This window comes from Podarcis gaigeae (genome assembly GCF_964106915.1).
Source record: "Podarcis gaigeae genome assembly, chromosome: 4".
NCBI classification, from domain to species: domain Eukaryota; kingdom Metazoa; phylum Chordata; class Lepidosauria; order Squamata; family Lacertidae; genus Podarcis; species Podarcis gaigeae.
In genome coordinates, this window is record NC_139677.1 from 87,496,999 (window position 1) to 87,513,785 (window position 16,787).

General features: G+C 40.4%; 1 protein-coding gene across 2 annotated transcripts in view; it reads right to left on the reverse strand.

The window, feature by feature from the left end:
- Positions 1 to 4,338: 4,338 nt before the first annotated feature.
- DYNC2H1 (dynein cytoplasmic 2 heavy chain 1) overlaps positions 4,339 to 16,787 on the reverse strand; it is a 151,838-nt gene continuing 139,389 nt past the window's right edge. For both annotated transcript variants that reach the window (XM_083735721.1, XM_083735720.1), the window contains exons 87-89: positions 15,553 to 15,634; positions 10,317 to 10,433; positions 4,339 to 5,320 (exon numbers count right to left, since the gene is read on the reverse strand). In XM_083735721.1, coding sequence (XP_083591847.1) covers positions 5,162 to 5,320; positions 10,317 to 10,433; positions 15,553 to 15,634 — 358 coding nt within the window. In that variant the 3' untranslated portion in view covers positions 4,339 to 5,161. The remainder of the gene's footprint in view (positions 5,321 to 10,316; positions 10,434 to 15,552; positions 15,635 to 16,787) is intronic.

Consider the following 16,787-nt stretch of genomic DNA (forward strand, 5'->3'; position numbering starts at 1 on the left):
ATCAGGCAATGGATCACGGAATCCACCACGGTTCATCCTACCTGTGGCAATGACAACGGCAAACAGAAACGCAAAGTTCGAGGCTGCACGTCGAAGCGTTTGGAAGATGTCAGGTGAAATTTGTTGCACACCGTGTTCTTCATGCCTGGGTGGATCATCTGGTAAAAACCACTTGCATTAACAAATTGCTTTATCGTATGCTATGTTGCTTCTGATTTTATGCTCTGTTAACTCAACTAAAGATTCATTAATACCAGTTGAAGCCACAGACACTTCCTGGAGAAAAGCTGTCTTCATAGCAGCCTCCACTAGAGCACGGGCGTTCAGCTGGCAGACCAAGACCCATAATGGAAAACTGAGGAAGCAGAACTATGCTGGGTCAGACTCTTTGTCCAGCTCACCCACCAGTTTCTACTTGTGACTTTCTGCTTCCTTCACAGGCAGTTTCCTCATCTTCTTCCAGATCTTCCAGGGATTACACCTGTGTTGTACCACTGAGCCACAGTCCCTCTCTCTACTTGAAGAAAAACTATTTCTTGAAGAAACAACTATTTCTTGTTTTCTGGATCTGTACTAAGTATCAATACAAACTCTTGATGATTTGGGATAAACAGGGGTCTAAGGTAGAATATCTGTTCTAATTGCTCGTGTATTTTTCTCAGATGCATGTGCCCAACTTTGATATATTTTACATAAAATACATAAATAAATTTTAAACTGAGTTGCCCCATAATTTTCTTCATTTTAATCTGATTAAATGTGAGTGTCCTCTTTTTTTTCCAACAACTGACCGTCTTTTGCTTCCAAAGTTTTTTTTTTAATACCCAAAATCTATTTCATTTCTAACAGTCCTCTCAGTGCTGTAGAGTTAGTATTAACCAGTGTAGAGTTAGCCGGTACCATCAAACGAAAGTGTCAAGTACTGTCAGATGTATTAAAACTACAGTGGAATTAATTACCTTGGTAGAGGACCACAGAGTCGGGTCAATTAGATTGGCCCATGGTAATTAAAGTCTCAGATCTCGCCAGACCATCCTCCACGGGCAGTTCTTGAGAAGTGAAAGTGTCCAGTGTTCAACTCAAGGCCTTCTCTGTGAAACAGTAGGAGCTCATCAGGAAAAGCTGTCAAGATCCTACAGTCAATGTTAATTCCTTGAGTGACCTCCATTCTGGCGTAGGCAATTGCAGAATGTACAGGCTGGTCCATTACTTCTGAATGGCAGCGCAGGTGTCAAGATAAAGCAAAGCCCCTCCCTTTTCCTTACCTCTTCTCATGCTGAACTTCTGTTTCACTCCTTAACTGCTCTATTTCAAAGGCTTGACAACTTGACAGGAGTATTACAGCAAAACCTCAGCATTACAGCTATCTCAGGAAGGAAAGTGGTTCATAATTTCAAAATGCCTGGAACTCTGAAAGTTCTCCCATTCAAAGGAGTGAGGAATGAGGCACCAGGCATTCAAACAAGGCTGCATTTGGTGCTATTTCCCTTGGAGGGAAATAGAGGCAAGGGAAGAGGAGAGGGGGTTGCTTTGAAAGTGAAACTGTGGCAGATCTTCCAAGTGTTCCTATTTCCCCAGATTTACAAAAGCCATGCTGGTTTCTGATTTGACCCCAGAATGTCCTGCTTTTCCCCAGGACGTCCCTAATTTCATCAGGGAAATGTTGGAGAGTATGGTAGGACGTCCCTATTTCCTCAGAGAAATGTTGTAGAGTATGGAGTATGGAGTTATGTGAGTATGGAGTTATGTGAGATAAGTAACTATACAACCTTTAGAAATCTGAAGCCAGCTATGTGTAGGGAAGTTTTTAATGTTTTAATGTTTAATTATGTGTATGTGTGTGTGTATATATATATATATATGTGTGTGTGTGTGTGTGTGTGTGTGTGTGTTATATATGGGTGGCTTCCAACATACATACATCTATACATACGCATATATATATATATGTATGTATGTTGGAAGCCACCCAGAGTGGCTGGGGGAACCCAGCCAGATGGACAGGGTATAAATAGTAAAATTATTAATATTATTATTATGGAATAGGACATCCTTATTTTCATCGGATAAATGTTGGAGGATATGCTGTGGCAACAGGGAGAGAAATTGTGGTTGTGATGGGGACAGCAGGGCCCCACAAACCTGGCAGTGCCATTGACCACTTCTTATTTCCACTGTGCCCAGGACTGCCCATTTGAGAATTCTGTGTCCTTCTTGCATGCACTCATAGCTTTGGGTTATAACCAGGTGAAATTAAAAGAAGGTTTTATCCAGCAGTAGCCCAGGTGGCTACCATATATTTCATTTGAAAACTCACTAAGAGCAGAGGTGCAGGATCCCAGACTTAGACCCCAAGACCCACACTTACCAGTGTCACTGCTTATAGTCTGCAAAAGAAGCCTCGAGATGAGGGTAAGTAAGTAAATAAATAAAAAACTCTCAACATTCCAGGCATATATTGGCAGGTATATATTGCTTATGAGTGTCTGAATATGTTTGCAGAATTCAGGACCAAAACACGCTTTCAGGCTTGAACAGAATTAGATTCTGCCAAAATGGATTGAGCAACTTGTTTCTGCACATTACATGCCGGGAACTAAGTCAATGTTGCAATAGGCAGGTTGAGACGCACAAGCTCCAATGAGCTATTCAGTATATGAATCTGTCAATGTGAGCCTTATGTTTAATAAAATATGCAGTATAATGTCTCTCTGTACCTCATCAAACAATGTTAGCCAAGATGAGATGGATGGAGTGACAGCCAATGATCAAATATATTTTTAAAAACCCATGTATTGTTTTCTGCATCCTTGTTTCCTTTTGTCAATTCCCAGTTTATTACTGACACCTCAAAAGGACTCCCATATCTAGTTGGCATCTTCATTTCAACTACCAAAATGATCAGCAATTGAAACAGAAAGGTGTTGATGCTGAAATGCCACTGCCAGGCTGACACTTCGCTGAGAATAATCAGGAACAGAGAGGTTTGAAATCTGAGTTGCTGCTCCAAGCTCTCTACTGACACTATGACACCAGCTAGTATTCTGTTCACAGTTGCAAAGTCAGTGGACCCTGAATGCTAAAAATTCATTTGCAAGAAGAGAAGGGAAGATTTTCTGCAAACTGTGCCTGTCAGAGAGACAACCTAAGCTATATCATGTTTCAGGCCCTTGACGCACAATACAAAATACTCAATAACCTTTGGGAAATGCTAGAACATGTTTTAGCCAAGTGAACATATTTTGTAGAAGTTCCATCACAAAAGTCCTGATAGCTTTGAAGGCAATGAGGCCTCTAGAGCTGCACCAACTTATTCCACGCAGGCTAATATTATGCCTTTTCTTTGATCCATGTGCTGCTTTCATGAATCAGGTATTGTGGGGGCTGCTCCTAGATTATATTAGTTGTTGTTATTGTTATTTCTATACCACCCTTCATCCGAAGATCACAGGGCTGTTTACAATATAAAAAACACAAAACACATATCATAATAACATACAAAAACAATAACACCCTTACAGTATTGTTATTTATTACTACTTAGAAGCAGTGAGGCACACTGTTGAGATGGTGCAGTTCTGAGTAAGCTCAGTAGCTGTTCTTCTCCATTTCAAAACTCATTTGCTGATGCAGGTAAAGGACCCCTGGACAGTTGAGTCCAGCCGAATTCGACTATGGGGTGCGGCGCTCACCTCCACTTTCAGGCCAAGGGAGCTGGTGTTTGTCTGCAGACAGTTTTCCTGGTCACATATGTGGCCATCAAGACTAAACTGCTTCTGGTGCAACGGGACACCATGACAGAAACCAGAGCACATGGAAATGCTGTTTACCTTCCTGCTACAGTGGTACCTATTTATCTACTTGTACTGGTATGCTTTTGAACTGCTAGGTTGGCAGGAGGTGGGACAAAGCAACGGGAGCTCACTCTGTCGTGCGGATTCAACCTTATGATTGGCCAAGCCCAAAAGGCTTGGTGGTTTAAACCACAGCGCCACCACTGATGATGCAATAAGTCATTGGAAGAGAATCTAGATCTCTCTGAAATGGCAGCCCACAGCCAGCTCTATTGGGTTAGAGTTCATTATTTTTCATCTCCCCCACCCTCTCCCTCAAAGTGAGGCATGTGATGTAAGAAGAATATAGATCTATCATTTTAATCTGGAGCTTATTAACATTCTCTTTAATTTGTGGGTTTGTGTTGTATATGTATTCAGATCCTGGCTGGAATTCAGTCCAGTCCAGACATAAGTCTTTCTGCTGCAGGAGTCAGATAAAACAATTAATACACAGCACACAGAAGAATCTGGTTAATCACAAACCACACTCAAACAAAATAGCAACTGAAAAGCTACAAATGTTATTTAATGAGAGATTTATAATAAATATAATTCACATATATATATTTTCAGTAAATATATCAGCATGACCTGTTTTTAAAATTTGTACCTAGACAATTCTAAGGTTTTTATCTTTTACATGTGCAGAAACAAATATACTCTTTAAAAAAGTGATAGCTCATAGAAGATGGAAATGTAGAAGATGGAAAAATAAAGAGATCACAGGAATTTCAAAGACTAAATCTGCTAAAATCTGTGTAACACACAGCTTGAAATAGATAGTATTACAACCTTGAGAATATGTAGTTGTGTGGATGATGTTTAGTAAACCACATGAGTAAAGAGTTAGTAAAGTTAACTAATGGAAAGACTCTGCAAAGTACTAGTGATGCACAACCTTGATTCGTTTTAATGACAGGATGCACAAAATGAATGGAGGTTGCACAGCACATGAATTTAATGGATTATGCATAATGGGCACAATCCACTGAAATACATGGGAGTTGCGCAATGACACTACAAGGTTTTCATGTTCAGATTCTGCTTATTTGAATTCAGCTTTTGCAGGAGAACTTCCTGGTGGATTGTGCTGCAATGAGTGATGTGTCCATTGACTAAAAAAGAAGTATTTTAAAAAATAAAATTTAAAAATGCTGTCCGCCCATTGGAATGCAATGTGAGAATTTCTTATGTACAGCTATTTATATAATCTTTGGATTTTTCACATTCTGGTTTTAAATTAACTTTGCAAACAGAGACAGTTCTTAGATAACAGAGCTCTATCTGGTGGCTAGCAGCAAAAACATTTATAGTCTTCCTTCTTCTTACTGATTTTTCAAAAATAAAGCAGCTCCACACTGGATCCACTGATCTTGGCTGCCTCCACATGGAACATCAATGTTTGTCACCACGCAATCCCTCTCAGCACTGGTGTAAACTGGCAAAGAGATGCATTCATCAGGAGAATAGGACCCATAAGCATTCTGTCAAGAAAAAAACAATCCATTTGAATGTGAAGGCATTAGATGAATTAATCTCATGACGCTCAGGGATGTAAAGGCCAAGTGTGACGAATTCATTTATGTTTAGATATCAGAAGAGAACTTGAGTAAGAGAGAGCAGAGTAGGAATGGATATGTCAACTGCTGGAAAGCCTTGCTAGCCAAATGCATTCAAGGTCACTACCAATTACCAGGACTCATTTCATACAGGGTTGCAAAATTAGGTAAGAATGCCAGGAACTCAATGAGGCTGACACCTGTGAAATTAGTCTCCACAGTTAGCAATAGGGTCCTCATGTGTGCACAAGTCTTTGATTTAAGGATGTGCAACCTGAATAATGCAGTGAATTGGGGTGATTCAGGTCATGGTTTCAGATTACTGATTAATATGGTGTCTTTAGGTGGATCAAGGGCCTCAAAAGCTTCTGAGCCACTCTGTGGCTTGGGTTTTCCAAAAAGTTAAGCACACAGCATTTCTATTCTATTTTATTTTCTGCGATATATGATCAACCAGACTGGTGAAACACCCAGAGTCTGAGAAGGGAAGAGGTGGAGGTGTGTGCAAGAGAGATGTTTCATTTTGACCAGGTGTGAGGAACCTTTGGCCTTCTCAGATTTTGCTGAACTACAAGTCCCATCATCCTTGGCCATTGGCCACACTTGCTATGTCTTATGGGAGTTGTAGTTCATTAACATCTGGAGGGCCAAAGGTTCCACACAAGCAGTTTTGACAGACAGGTCTGGCTTAATCACAGAGAATTATTGTCTGAGGTTACTACAATTGGTGTTTTAGGGAACGGATGTTAAAGTAAATAAACAGAGAAGGGCGTAAGTAACAGTGTGAGATTATGGGAGCAGCCTGCTTCTTTCCCAGTTATGCTTCTTCCTAACAATGAAAAATAATAACACTATCTTTTTTAAAATTAATAACACAATTCTATAAAAGCAAGCCTTGCTGAATTCAACAGCGCTTACAACCAGGACTACAGCAAAAGAAACAGATTTGATAGGTGTGAACTGTGCCCCAATCATTTTATCCACCCTCTGTTTTCTAATAAGTCCCAGAAATCTGTGTTTCCTTTTCTTCAAGGACAAAGCAACATATATTTTTTCTGCAATAAAATTACCAGTTTATACTTTCATAGTGAAAACCCATGTTTAAAGAAATTAGCATGTAGAACAAATTGAGGCTTCCAAATCTGCATTAAATAAAGATGATTACTTTAATTGGAAAGTTGTATGGAGTACAATTCTTAATGTTCAAGGTTTTTAAAATCTAATTCTATGCATTTAAATAATATTTGGGATTTGTTTTTCTTTACGTATATGTAATACCAAACAACCCTTGTATACTGTTTATAGAACATTCTGCTTAAAATGTTATTTAAGGGCACATTCAAAACTTCTCACTTTGCTCCTGGCAAATTAGTAGCAATTAGGAGTGTGCACCAGCGTCAGGATTCCTAACTTCCTACCCCTTGTGGACAGAAGTGGATAAACTGTGCAGGTGTGGTAGCCCGTCTAGAGTAGATTAAGCCAGCCAGAAACATTCCACTGGGTGCCTTTAAATTTGATTTTTAATGGAAATGTGTATAGCTTTCTTTTTTCCCCTAGCAGAATTTGGAGAAATTTGCAGGCATGGTTGTCCAGTGTGAGCTGTAGTCGTTCTCCTCCAAGGGCAGCATTACAGTTTCCTTATGAGCAACAGTTAAGGGAGTTAAGGGTATATGGAACAGTTAAGGGTATGTTGAGCCTGGAAAAGAGGAAATATGATAGCTATCTTCAAATAAATAGAGGGCTGTCAATGGAAGATGGAGCAAGCTTGTTTTCTCCTGCTCCAGAGGGTCGTACCCAAAACAATGGCTTCAACTTGCAGGAGATCTGACTAAACACCAGGAAGAACTTTCTGACAGTAACAACTGTTTGACAGTCTCTCTCATGAGGTTGTGGACTCTCCTTCCTTGGAAGTTTTTAAGTAGAGGTTGGATGGCCATGTGTCATTGATGCTTTTACTCGAGATTCCTGCATTGCATGGGATTGGACTAGATGACCCTTGTGGTCCTTTCCAACTCTACAATTCTATGATTCTATCATCACAAATAATATAGGACAGATACTGTAGGTATGTATGAGAGATAGTGATAATAAATTATGGTAGACTAAGATTAAGCAATTCACTTTGGCAGAGTCAGGGAGAGGCACACATGCAACTAGGGGCTCACTTGAGTATATGAAAGAAGCAGGCTGAGCTAAAAATAAAATGAAATAGCTTAATTAAAAAAACCCCGCATATACAAAGTCTCAAATCTAGAGGGGGCAGAGGAATGAAACTCTACCAAAAATGAAAGTACAGCAAGGTAAAAACGGAATGAAATAGAAACACAAATAATTCCAGCATTAAACTGAAGGGAAGAGGGATAATACTGCACTGTGATAAAACTTTGCACCAATTCCAATGAGAAAAGGATATAAAGAACAGAATGAAAAGGAACACAACCCTACATGCAACTAAGGTGTGTGTGTGTGTGTGTGTGTGTGGAGAATAGCACTGCATTTCATAAAACTGCACAAAAGTACTCAGACCCTAAAAAAACAATGGATTTTTTTTTAAAGAAATCGAAAGTGTGGAGATAGGACGAAAAGCTCAATCTAGTTCACTGAAAGCTTTTGCTTCTCACAATAAAATAAAACAAAACAGCAGCTTATTGCTACCAATGACTCTGCTTTGACATGAGGGACCTTGCACAGATTCTGCTGTGGGAAAGCCCCCAAAGGCTCTGAGACACTCCAGTTTGACCCAGAGTTCATATGGAGCACATCTCTAACAACAATACACTTTACTGAGATCCAATAGTGAATGCCGTTGTCCATGCCTTTGTATCAAATGTTCTTTTGATCTGCCCTTGCTGATGTTTCCCCAGCTGATCTCTCAGAATTGCATTTAGGTGAAGTCTTATGGGATCATAGGAAGTTTCTACACATGACTCAAAACTGCCTTTGAACCACTCTTGCATTGCTTCTACACGTGCGCCAACATTGTTAATGGAAAATAAGATACCTGAAAATCATGACTTCATTAAAAAAAATAATCATATAAAGATTCTTATCAAAGTGTTATATTCAGATTATAAACACAGGATATACACAGCACCCCAAAAATCTGAGGGTCAAATAAATGCAGCTATGTGTCTCCTTTCCCCCAACTTAAACAAAAAGGGATAGCAGTTTTGAGAGCAGAAGGAGGTAAGTGTATGGAAGGGCTGCACAGTCTATTTCTTTCCAGCACTTTGTCAACTCAAAAGCACCCCAAACATGCTTTCCCCCCTGCAGAAAATATACAAGGTCCTTTTTCCCTGAGAATGAGCAAGCAGGTTGGGGTGAAAAAGCAAAAGTGAGGTCTTGAGCAAATGAACAGCCAGAGGGGAAAAAGTAAAATACACCCTCCCTGTTCCTTACTGCAATATTCAATGCTGTTTTTAATTAAGAAAACACTAGAGGGAAAGAGTCATATGACTGCATATCACACCTAATTTGGTTCAGATTTCAGTTTTATGGGGAAATAAACTGCAGACAATCTGGCAATAATTATTCATCTGAGGTTAATTGGGAGAGTGTGATAAATGGCAGACAATGAACAAAAGTTATTCTTCAGGGCAGTTTTCTTCCCTAAGGATTTATCAACCAGTCATATGAAAAAGTCTAGAGTGCTATACTATATTCATCTAAGAGCTCTGTGATATTCAACAACTATTGATTAGCCAAATACAGTGCTTTTTTTCCTAAAAAAAAAGTTTAGGGGTACTCTCATTTTTCTACTCATATTAAAATACTGCCCCTCAATGAGGCCAAACTTAGACTCAAAAAATATTTAGGGGTATGTGTACCCCTACATCCCCACAGGAAAAAAGCCAAGTATGACCTGCACCTTGACAGACCGCTGTGTATACTTCCAGTTGCTCCTTGATTATTCCAAAGGCTGACACCTATTGTTTGGTTTCAGCCTGCTCTCCTCCACACAATTGTTTCTGCATCGGTACATAGGGAGATACCTGTATGACTGAATTGTTTAACTATGTAAAGTTAATGCAACTGTGACCATCATGGTCTAGAAAAGCCTTAATATATCTGGCTTATTACATGATAGCAAAATTAGTCGTTCATTCTCTTCTGAGGGACTCTTCCTAGGGTTGACATATTTCAACCTTTTTGGGGGAAAGTTGTTGAGCTTTTTATCATTATTATTTGCTAAAGCTGTTGAGCTATTTTTAAGAAAAGTTGCCAAAATCTACACTTCTGACATGGGTTGCCCGGACACTGATTCTGACTGCCATATTCCGGCTAAGTTTGGGAAATTCCGGATGTATGGCAGCCCTATCTTCACTCAATAATTATTTGGTGTTGGAATCAACTTTGCAGATTCTTTGCATGAAATTGTTTAAACAAAAGTTTGTATAAAGCTACAAAAATAATTGGGAAATTTTACTAAATCAAAGTAAGTTGAATGTGATCCGGGCACATATGAAGCCTTGAGAGTAGCTCAATAGGTGAATAGCCATTGAAAAGAACTAATTTAAGGTAACATCAGTGAGTTTAAAAAATGGTCATGAAAACTGGCTCTGGTTATGCAATATGGCTTTTGTGGTTAGTCTGCTTAAATGTTCCCAGCTAATATTTGAGGAAATGAAAATTATATTAACCTATACCAGGAATAGAACTCTCTATTTACAGGTCCACACTGCAACAACAAAGGGCGAATGAGCACCATGTGTTCTATGAAAACCTATTTCCTCTTCCCGAGAAGTATAGCTTTAGATAAAAAGAAAATCCACTTTTGAAGATATGAAGAATGGAGCTTATTAAACTGCAAGGAATCTGACCTCTTTTTTTTAAAGCAGGTCAGACGTCATACTGAAAACCTATTACAGCAAAGGAAACCAATTACAGAACTTAAAGTTTAGGACCCTTAATAATGAATTACCTGTGGAATCCAGGCCATGTAACAAGGGAGCACAGATGACACACTGGGAGAATCATGCTGGTTTTCTGAAAGTCGATTTCCATCAAAACTACAGCCTTCCAGTTGAAGGCCACTGATCTGTCATGGAAACACATAAAATATTCAAATGTGTGTTAGGGATTGAAAATGTGAGTAGTGATTGTGTTATATCTTAGCATAGGCTAAAGCAGTTCTCTGAATGGTTCGTGTAAATAACAAAAATCAGCTGAAAACAGTACAGAACAGAGTAGGAAGTGTGATTACAAAGTATGTTCTAGAATAAGGGGCACTTCCTATGTTTTGGATACAAATTCTTTATTATCGCTAGAGAAAAAATATCAGTCTATGTCAGTGGCAAGTGTCAGGGCACTAGAGTAATGGAAATAGAGCAGCAAGAGCCGAATAAACAATAACCATGTCATATAAAGAGGAGAAAACAAATGCTCAAATAGGCATGGCTTTCCATTGAGAGGTTTGACATGCACTTTCAAAGAACGGATCCAGTTACTGCATGTTTTCTGCAAATCATTGCCACTCTACTATGTGTAGAAATAATGCACAGGGGGAATGAATAAAATAAATCTTAAATGTATGGGGGGGGGGACTGTACAAGGTCTGCTGCTCACTTTATTTTTTTCTATTGTGCTAACATATCTGGCACTCTAGAATTCTAGGGGTGATATGTTTTGAAAGCTTCATTTTAGCAATTAATCACTGAAGCAGCACATACAATTTCTGAATGAAGTTTCGAATTCCTACATTTAGGGGAAGCTAATATTTGCTGAAATTAATAATAAAGTAAATTATATTTTTTTGTCATTGGCATTCCCAGCTCCATTTTTTTTTGAATCAATTTCAATATGATTCTCAAAAGCAATGTATATAATAAAAAATTGTTGCCACTTGCCACTGTTGCAGAGCTCAGTTCAATGGAAGTGCTGCACATGCCCCCAAAACTGTGTATCATTTAGCTTCACACCAAAAGGGGGCACATTTAACAAGAGGACCCTCAAACCTACTATGCCATATTCAAGTAGATCCCCAGTTGTTTGTTCCAAGGATGCTCCCCAGAGTGATTGCTGAACACGAGATTTTCCCTGTGACAAATGAACCACCTTAATGCATGCCTAATTAATCCTATGGACTCTGTGTCATGTCAAATGCAGGTAAACACCTCAAATTCAGCTATTAATTATCCTGTGCGAATAATGAGCTATCTCCAGCAAACATGCTGCTCTAATTAAAATAAGCAACCTTGTTTGTATTTCCTTAGAAATCCAAGGTCAATCCCTGTAGCGTACATAGTCTTAAAGAATAATCTTGACTGGTGAAGTCACCTTTTGTGACTGTGGTGGGAAATGTAATTGCTGTTACTCACGGAGGATCATTAACTGCACTTTTTGTTCTTCAGTGTCACCTGCGCTTATCCCAGACATGAATTAAGATGACCTTGCAAATTTAGGTTAAATGTCAGCTGATAAATCAATTCTCTCTCTTGCACCCCCAAGTTGTACAGTTTTTTTAACCTATCCAGAAGGCAATCCCAAGCCTCTCCTTTTCAAGATACTTTGACCCCATGACCTACAGGGGGGAAAGCCTTCTCTCCCCTACCTGAGCTTTAGCTAGAATCACTCACTTCATCTCTCACTCCTGTATCCCCATGAAGTTGGATAAGGCCAGTCAAGGCCCACAATATGGAAGGTTGTGGTGGAAATAACTGAAGACATAGAACTGTAGAGTTGGAAGGGACCACAAAGGTCATCCCATCCAACCCCCTGCAATGCAGGGATCTTTCACCCAATGTGGGGCTCAAATCCACAACCTTGCGATTAAGAATCTCATGCTTTAGCAGATGAGCCATCCTCCAGAATACAGGGGGAGTTAGTTAACTCTCTGTTCTGAAAAGAAACCCCTTCCCACCCAAATCAGCAGTAAACCTGCAAACCCAGCCACAACAAGGCTCCAGCGGTAACAGTGAAATCTCAAGAAACTGCTTCTTAGTATTCATTCTTCTTAATATTCATTTATGAGACAGGGAGCCACTGTGTCCCAACCCTCTCACTTCTTTCTGCCTTTCATATTTCATGAGTCTTATGCACCTACAGCTCCTGGGAGAGCTGAAAACCAGCTATTTGCATGTGAACTTTTCCTCCTCTTGGTTTATTTAGTATCTTTTTGCTTATGTTGGGTTTAAACATCCACCTCATAATCCCTTATACGGCATGTCTTTTCCTATCTCTGTTGGGAATTGTTTTGGGCAGATAGTCTGCATAATTTTAACCACTAATCATTCTATTCTATTGTCAGTATTTGTGCTTCCATCCATAAGAACTATTTTTTACTCTGTCAACCATTTTGAGTAAATAAACACATTTAAATGTAATACAGTGGTACCTCGGGTTACAGACGCTTCAGGTTACAGACTCTGTTAACCCGGAAATAGTACCTCAGGTTAATAATTTTGCTTCAGGATGAGAACAGAAATCGTGCTCCAGCGGCACGGCACCAGCGGGAGGCCCCATTAGCTAAAGTGGTACCTCAGGTAAAGAACAGTTTCAGTTTAAGAACGGACCTCCAGAACAAATTAAGTTCTTAACCTGAGGTACCAAGTTGTTCTTCTAATTCCCTGTGCAGGCAATGTAATATAGACATTTATAGGCCATTGCTATATTCCCCTGACTTATCTCATTGCAAAACCTCATTGCTTTGTGGGGGGGGGGGGTCCTTGTTGGATCCCCAGGCAAATTTTGTGCCACTAGTCCTTGTATGAGGACTGGTGCCATCCAGGACAAATAATGCAGCAGTTTCGCCTTGACTGCTGGGAGTTGGGAATATGGAATGGCAGGGAAGAGGCTATTTCTTCCAGCTGCCTCCCTTGACTGATTGTATGCACAGGCAGGTGGACAGAGGACAGAAATGAGGGAGAAAGAAAGAGCTCACCCCTTTTCTTTCCTCCTACGATTCAAAGGAAGGAATGATTTGCAGCACTAATAGAAAAATAAAATGCTGTTGTGCCTTAAGTAGCAATGCAGCCTTCATGATCATTATTAGATAAATTTGCCCACACATATCAAGCTTCACTTTATTTCAAACAAATGTGTAAGCTGGCAGATTGCAAAGAATCTCTGATTTTCAGGGTTCAAGTTCTCCACTGTAGGAACTGAATGATCATTAAGTGCGATCACAACTCAACTGGAAAGCCACCAGGAAGGCACAGCCATGCTTCTCTTTAGTTTATAAAGAGCCAAGTGTCTGTATGGTTTTAATATTTGTGTGTATAAGCAGCACATCTGATGTTTGCAAAACTTGAAGACATAACTTGGGATATATTTTCTCTGACGTCTTTATATTCTGTTTTAAGTGAATTCATGCTACTGCTAAAATGTCATTGGGAACACCTCTTTATTTTTCATTTCCCAGTGATTTAAAATGATCACAAGAGGCATGTATTTGCATATGGGCATGAGATGTGTCAGGGTAGAGTCTCTGTCTAAGTAATTCTAAGTGTCATTAAAAAGATATAATAATGTACAAACTGACTCTGAATCAAGAATTCCTCATAGCCTTAATAGGAAGGAATTGTTACCCTAATCATGCCTTGAGGTTATCTGGTGAATTAATTATCCATTTCAGGATTGGAAATCCCTCTGGACCAAGCTGTAAACTTGGTTCAGGTACCTGACTAAAGAGCACCTGCACTTCAAATTGTCTTTCAGAGAGGATCCCAAAATTGTTAGGTGACCTTTACAGATACACTTGAAAACCGTATCAGAAGTCTGAATGTCTGAAAAATGCATTTGTAATTGTTGACAATCAGCTCCCAGATTTACGATCTGCAAGTCCTAGCCTTCATTAAGCCACAACAAATGCCTTTGCTCCTGTCAACTGGTCTTTTTCTTAATCAGTTCATTTTTAATCTAAACATCCTCTTGTTATGCATGCCGTGCTGTCGCCCACAACCCCTCCCTGAGGACTCTGCCAGTCCTTGAAGTGTTATTTCTGCCTCAAGGTGATGACTTCTGCCAGGCTTCTATTGGCGCCAGGAGTAACAGTTGCTGAAGTGACGAGCTTTGTTTAGTCATTTAGTCGTGTCCGACTCTTCGTGACCCCATGGACCAGAGCACGCCAGGCACTCCTATCTTCCACTGCCTCCTGCAGTTTGGTCAAACTCATGCTGGTCGCTTCAAGAACACTGCCCAACCATCTCGTCCTCTGTTGTCCCCTTCTCCTTGTGCCCTCAATCTTTCCCAACATCAGGGTCTTTTCCAAGCAGTCTTCTCTTCTCATGAGGTGGCCAAAGTATTGGAGCCTCAGCTTCACGATCTGTCCTTCCAGAGAGCATTCAGGGCTGATTTCCTTAAGAATGGATAGGTTTGATCTTCTTGCAGTCCATGGGACTCTCAAGAGTCTCCTCCAACACCACAATTCAAAAGCATAAATTCTTCGGCGATCAGCCTTCTTTATGGTCCAGCTCTCACTTCCATACATCACTACTGGGAAAACCATAGCTTTAACTATACGAACCTTTGTTGGCAAGGTAGTGACAAGTGACAAGCTTACCTTTCTGCAATACTCACATGTTACAGCCGGCAGTGATCAGTGGAGTGGCACAGGCACTGCAGCATTGCACACCTGGCTTCCCAATATCGAGCACTGCTGCTGCTAACCAAGAAGGGTGGGGTATGGGAAGCTCAGTGTGGTGCAACCAATCAGATGTTCCTACTATTGCATTCACACCACATTGAGCTCCCTGTGCCCCATCCCTCCCACTTTTAGTAAGCAGCAGTGATGCTCAGTGTTGGGAAGACAGGGGTGCAACACCATCAAGCTGGCTACTGCTGCCTATAGAAAGCACCATTTACCAGAGAACCACTTTAAGAGGAAAACATCTTAAAGGAACGGAATTTGGTTTGTTACAAAGAATTTGCTACAGCAGTGGATTCTAGTAACATTTTTGTGACCCCCCCACACTCAGCTATTAGAATAATTTCTTCTGGAGACCTGCATGTTTGTTTCCCAGAAGTGGTGAAAAATGTTATTGGCTTTTGGTTCCCATAGAAAATAAGAGAGTGTCCAGGGTAATTAGGGAACCCATCACATGTTTGGAGACTGGGTAGGCTATAAGTTCAATAGAACAAATAAAGGGATATTCCAGTTGGCTTTCATAGAATTTCATGGAAGCTTCAGTGAATGAGAAAAATATGAACATACAGAATACCTGAACTTGGAGCTTTGCTGCTCGTATCTGACCTTTCCAGGATGCTGTAAATTTTAGGCTGTCTACTGAACAGCCCATCACCCTAGAAGAGAGGAATAAGATGAAAACCTAAATAATGTATTTCAGAAGACCATAAGAAACTTAAAATAACAGATTCATCTGCTGAGTAAGCGAGTTGGATTTTTTTTATTTAAAAAAAGGAGCAAGAGAAAATATAGCATTCTGTAAAAGAAAATATTTCTGGCAATGAAAAATAAGATAGAAGTATTTTTTCAAACAATATTGTTTCAATCTGAATAAGAATTTAAGAGCTTAAAAAAAACTACATAGTAATTTCTGAAGAAGCAAAATCTCTTATTTCCTGGACTATGAATTCCTAATTTACATACCTACCGGTATGTTTAAGATAACATTTTCTGCACAAAAACATGTTCTGTCTCCACAAAACATTCCCCCGGGAGCTGTCTTCATGTTCTGGCTCTGAAGAGTAGAAATGCTGGGACTTAACTAGAAACCGCTGGCAGAAAATGTGGAAACCTGGCCTACACACTAATGGAGCTGCTGCTGCCAGGCAAGGGAATTCCAACCACAGGCACAAAAGTACCCACATGTTTCTGTTTTAACTAATTACTGATAACCATTGCCTTGATTGGCAAGGGAATGCTTTCAGGGCTGCACTGTCTGAACAATCCTACACTTTTTTTGTTGTTGTTGGCTGCATCCCAATATATCTATGAGCTTTGGCTCCTTTAGGATAGTCTGCCTTTGCTTCTTGTGTTTCAGCTCTTCTCATGCCGGTGATGCTCTACCGCAGTGGTTTTCAACCAGTGTGCCTTGGCACCCTAGGGTGCCTTGGATGATGGTCAGGGGCAGCACTGGCCACTGTCCCTCTTTCCTTCCCTCCCTCCTCTGATGTACTCTTGAGTCTCTGCCTCCCAAAGGCTTGTGCGGCTGTTTGTTGCAGCAGCCCTGGCTACAAGCTCCCCTGGTGAATGGTGCCTCTGGGGCTGGCCAGGGGTGCTTCCCAGGCCCCTGTGGGGCAGTGTGAGGAGGCACCTCTCTTTGGGGTAAGGGGGCAGCTCAGAGACCAGGGCGGCAGCTGCAGCTGCCCAGAGGCCTCCTCAGGAGAGGGGAGGGGGAAGGAGGCTGAGAGAACACTCCACAAGGGAGGGTGTTTGAAATAGGGTGTGAGGCTGCCAGCTCTGCAGGCAAGAGGTGACATAACTGGGCTTCTG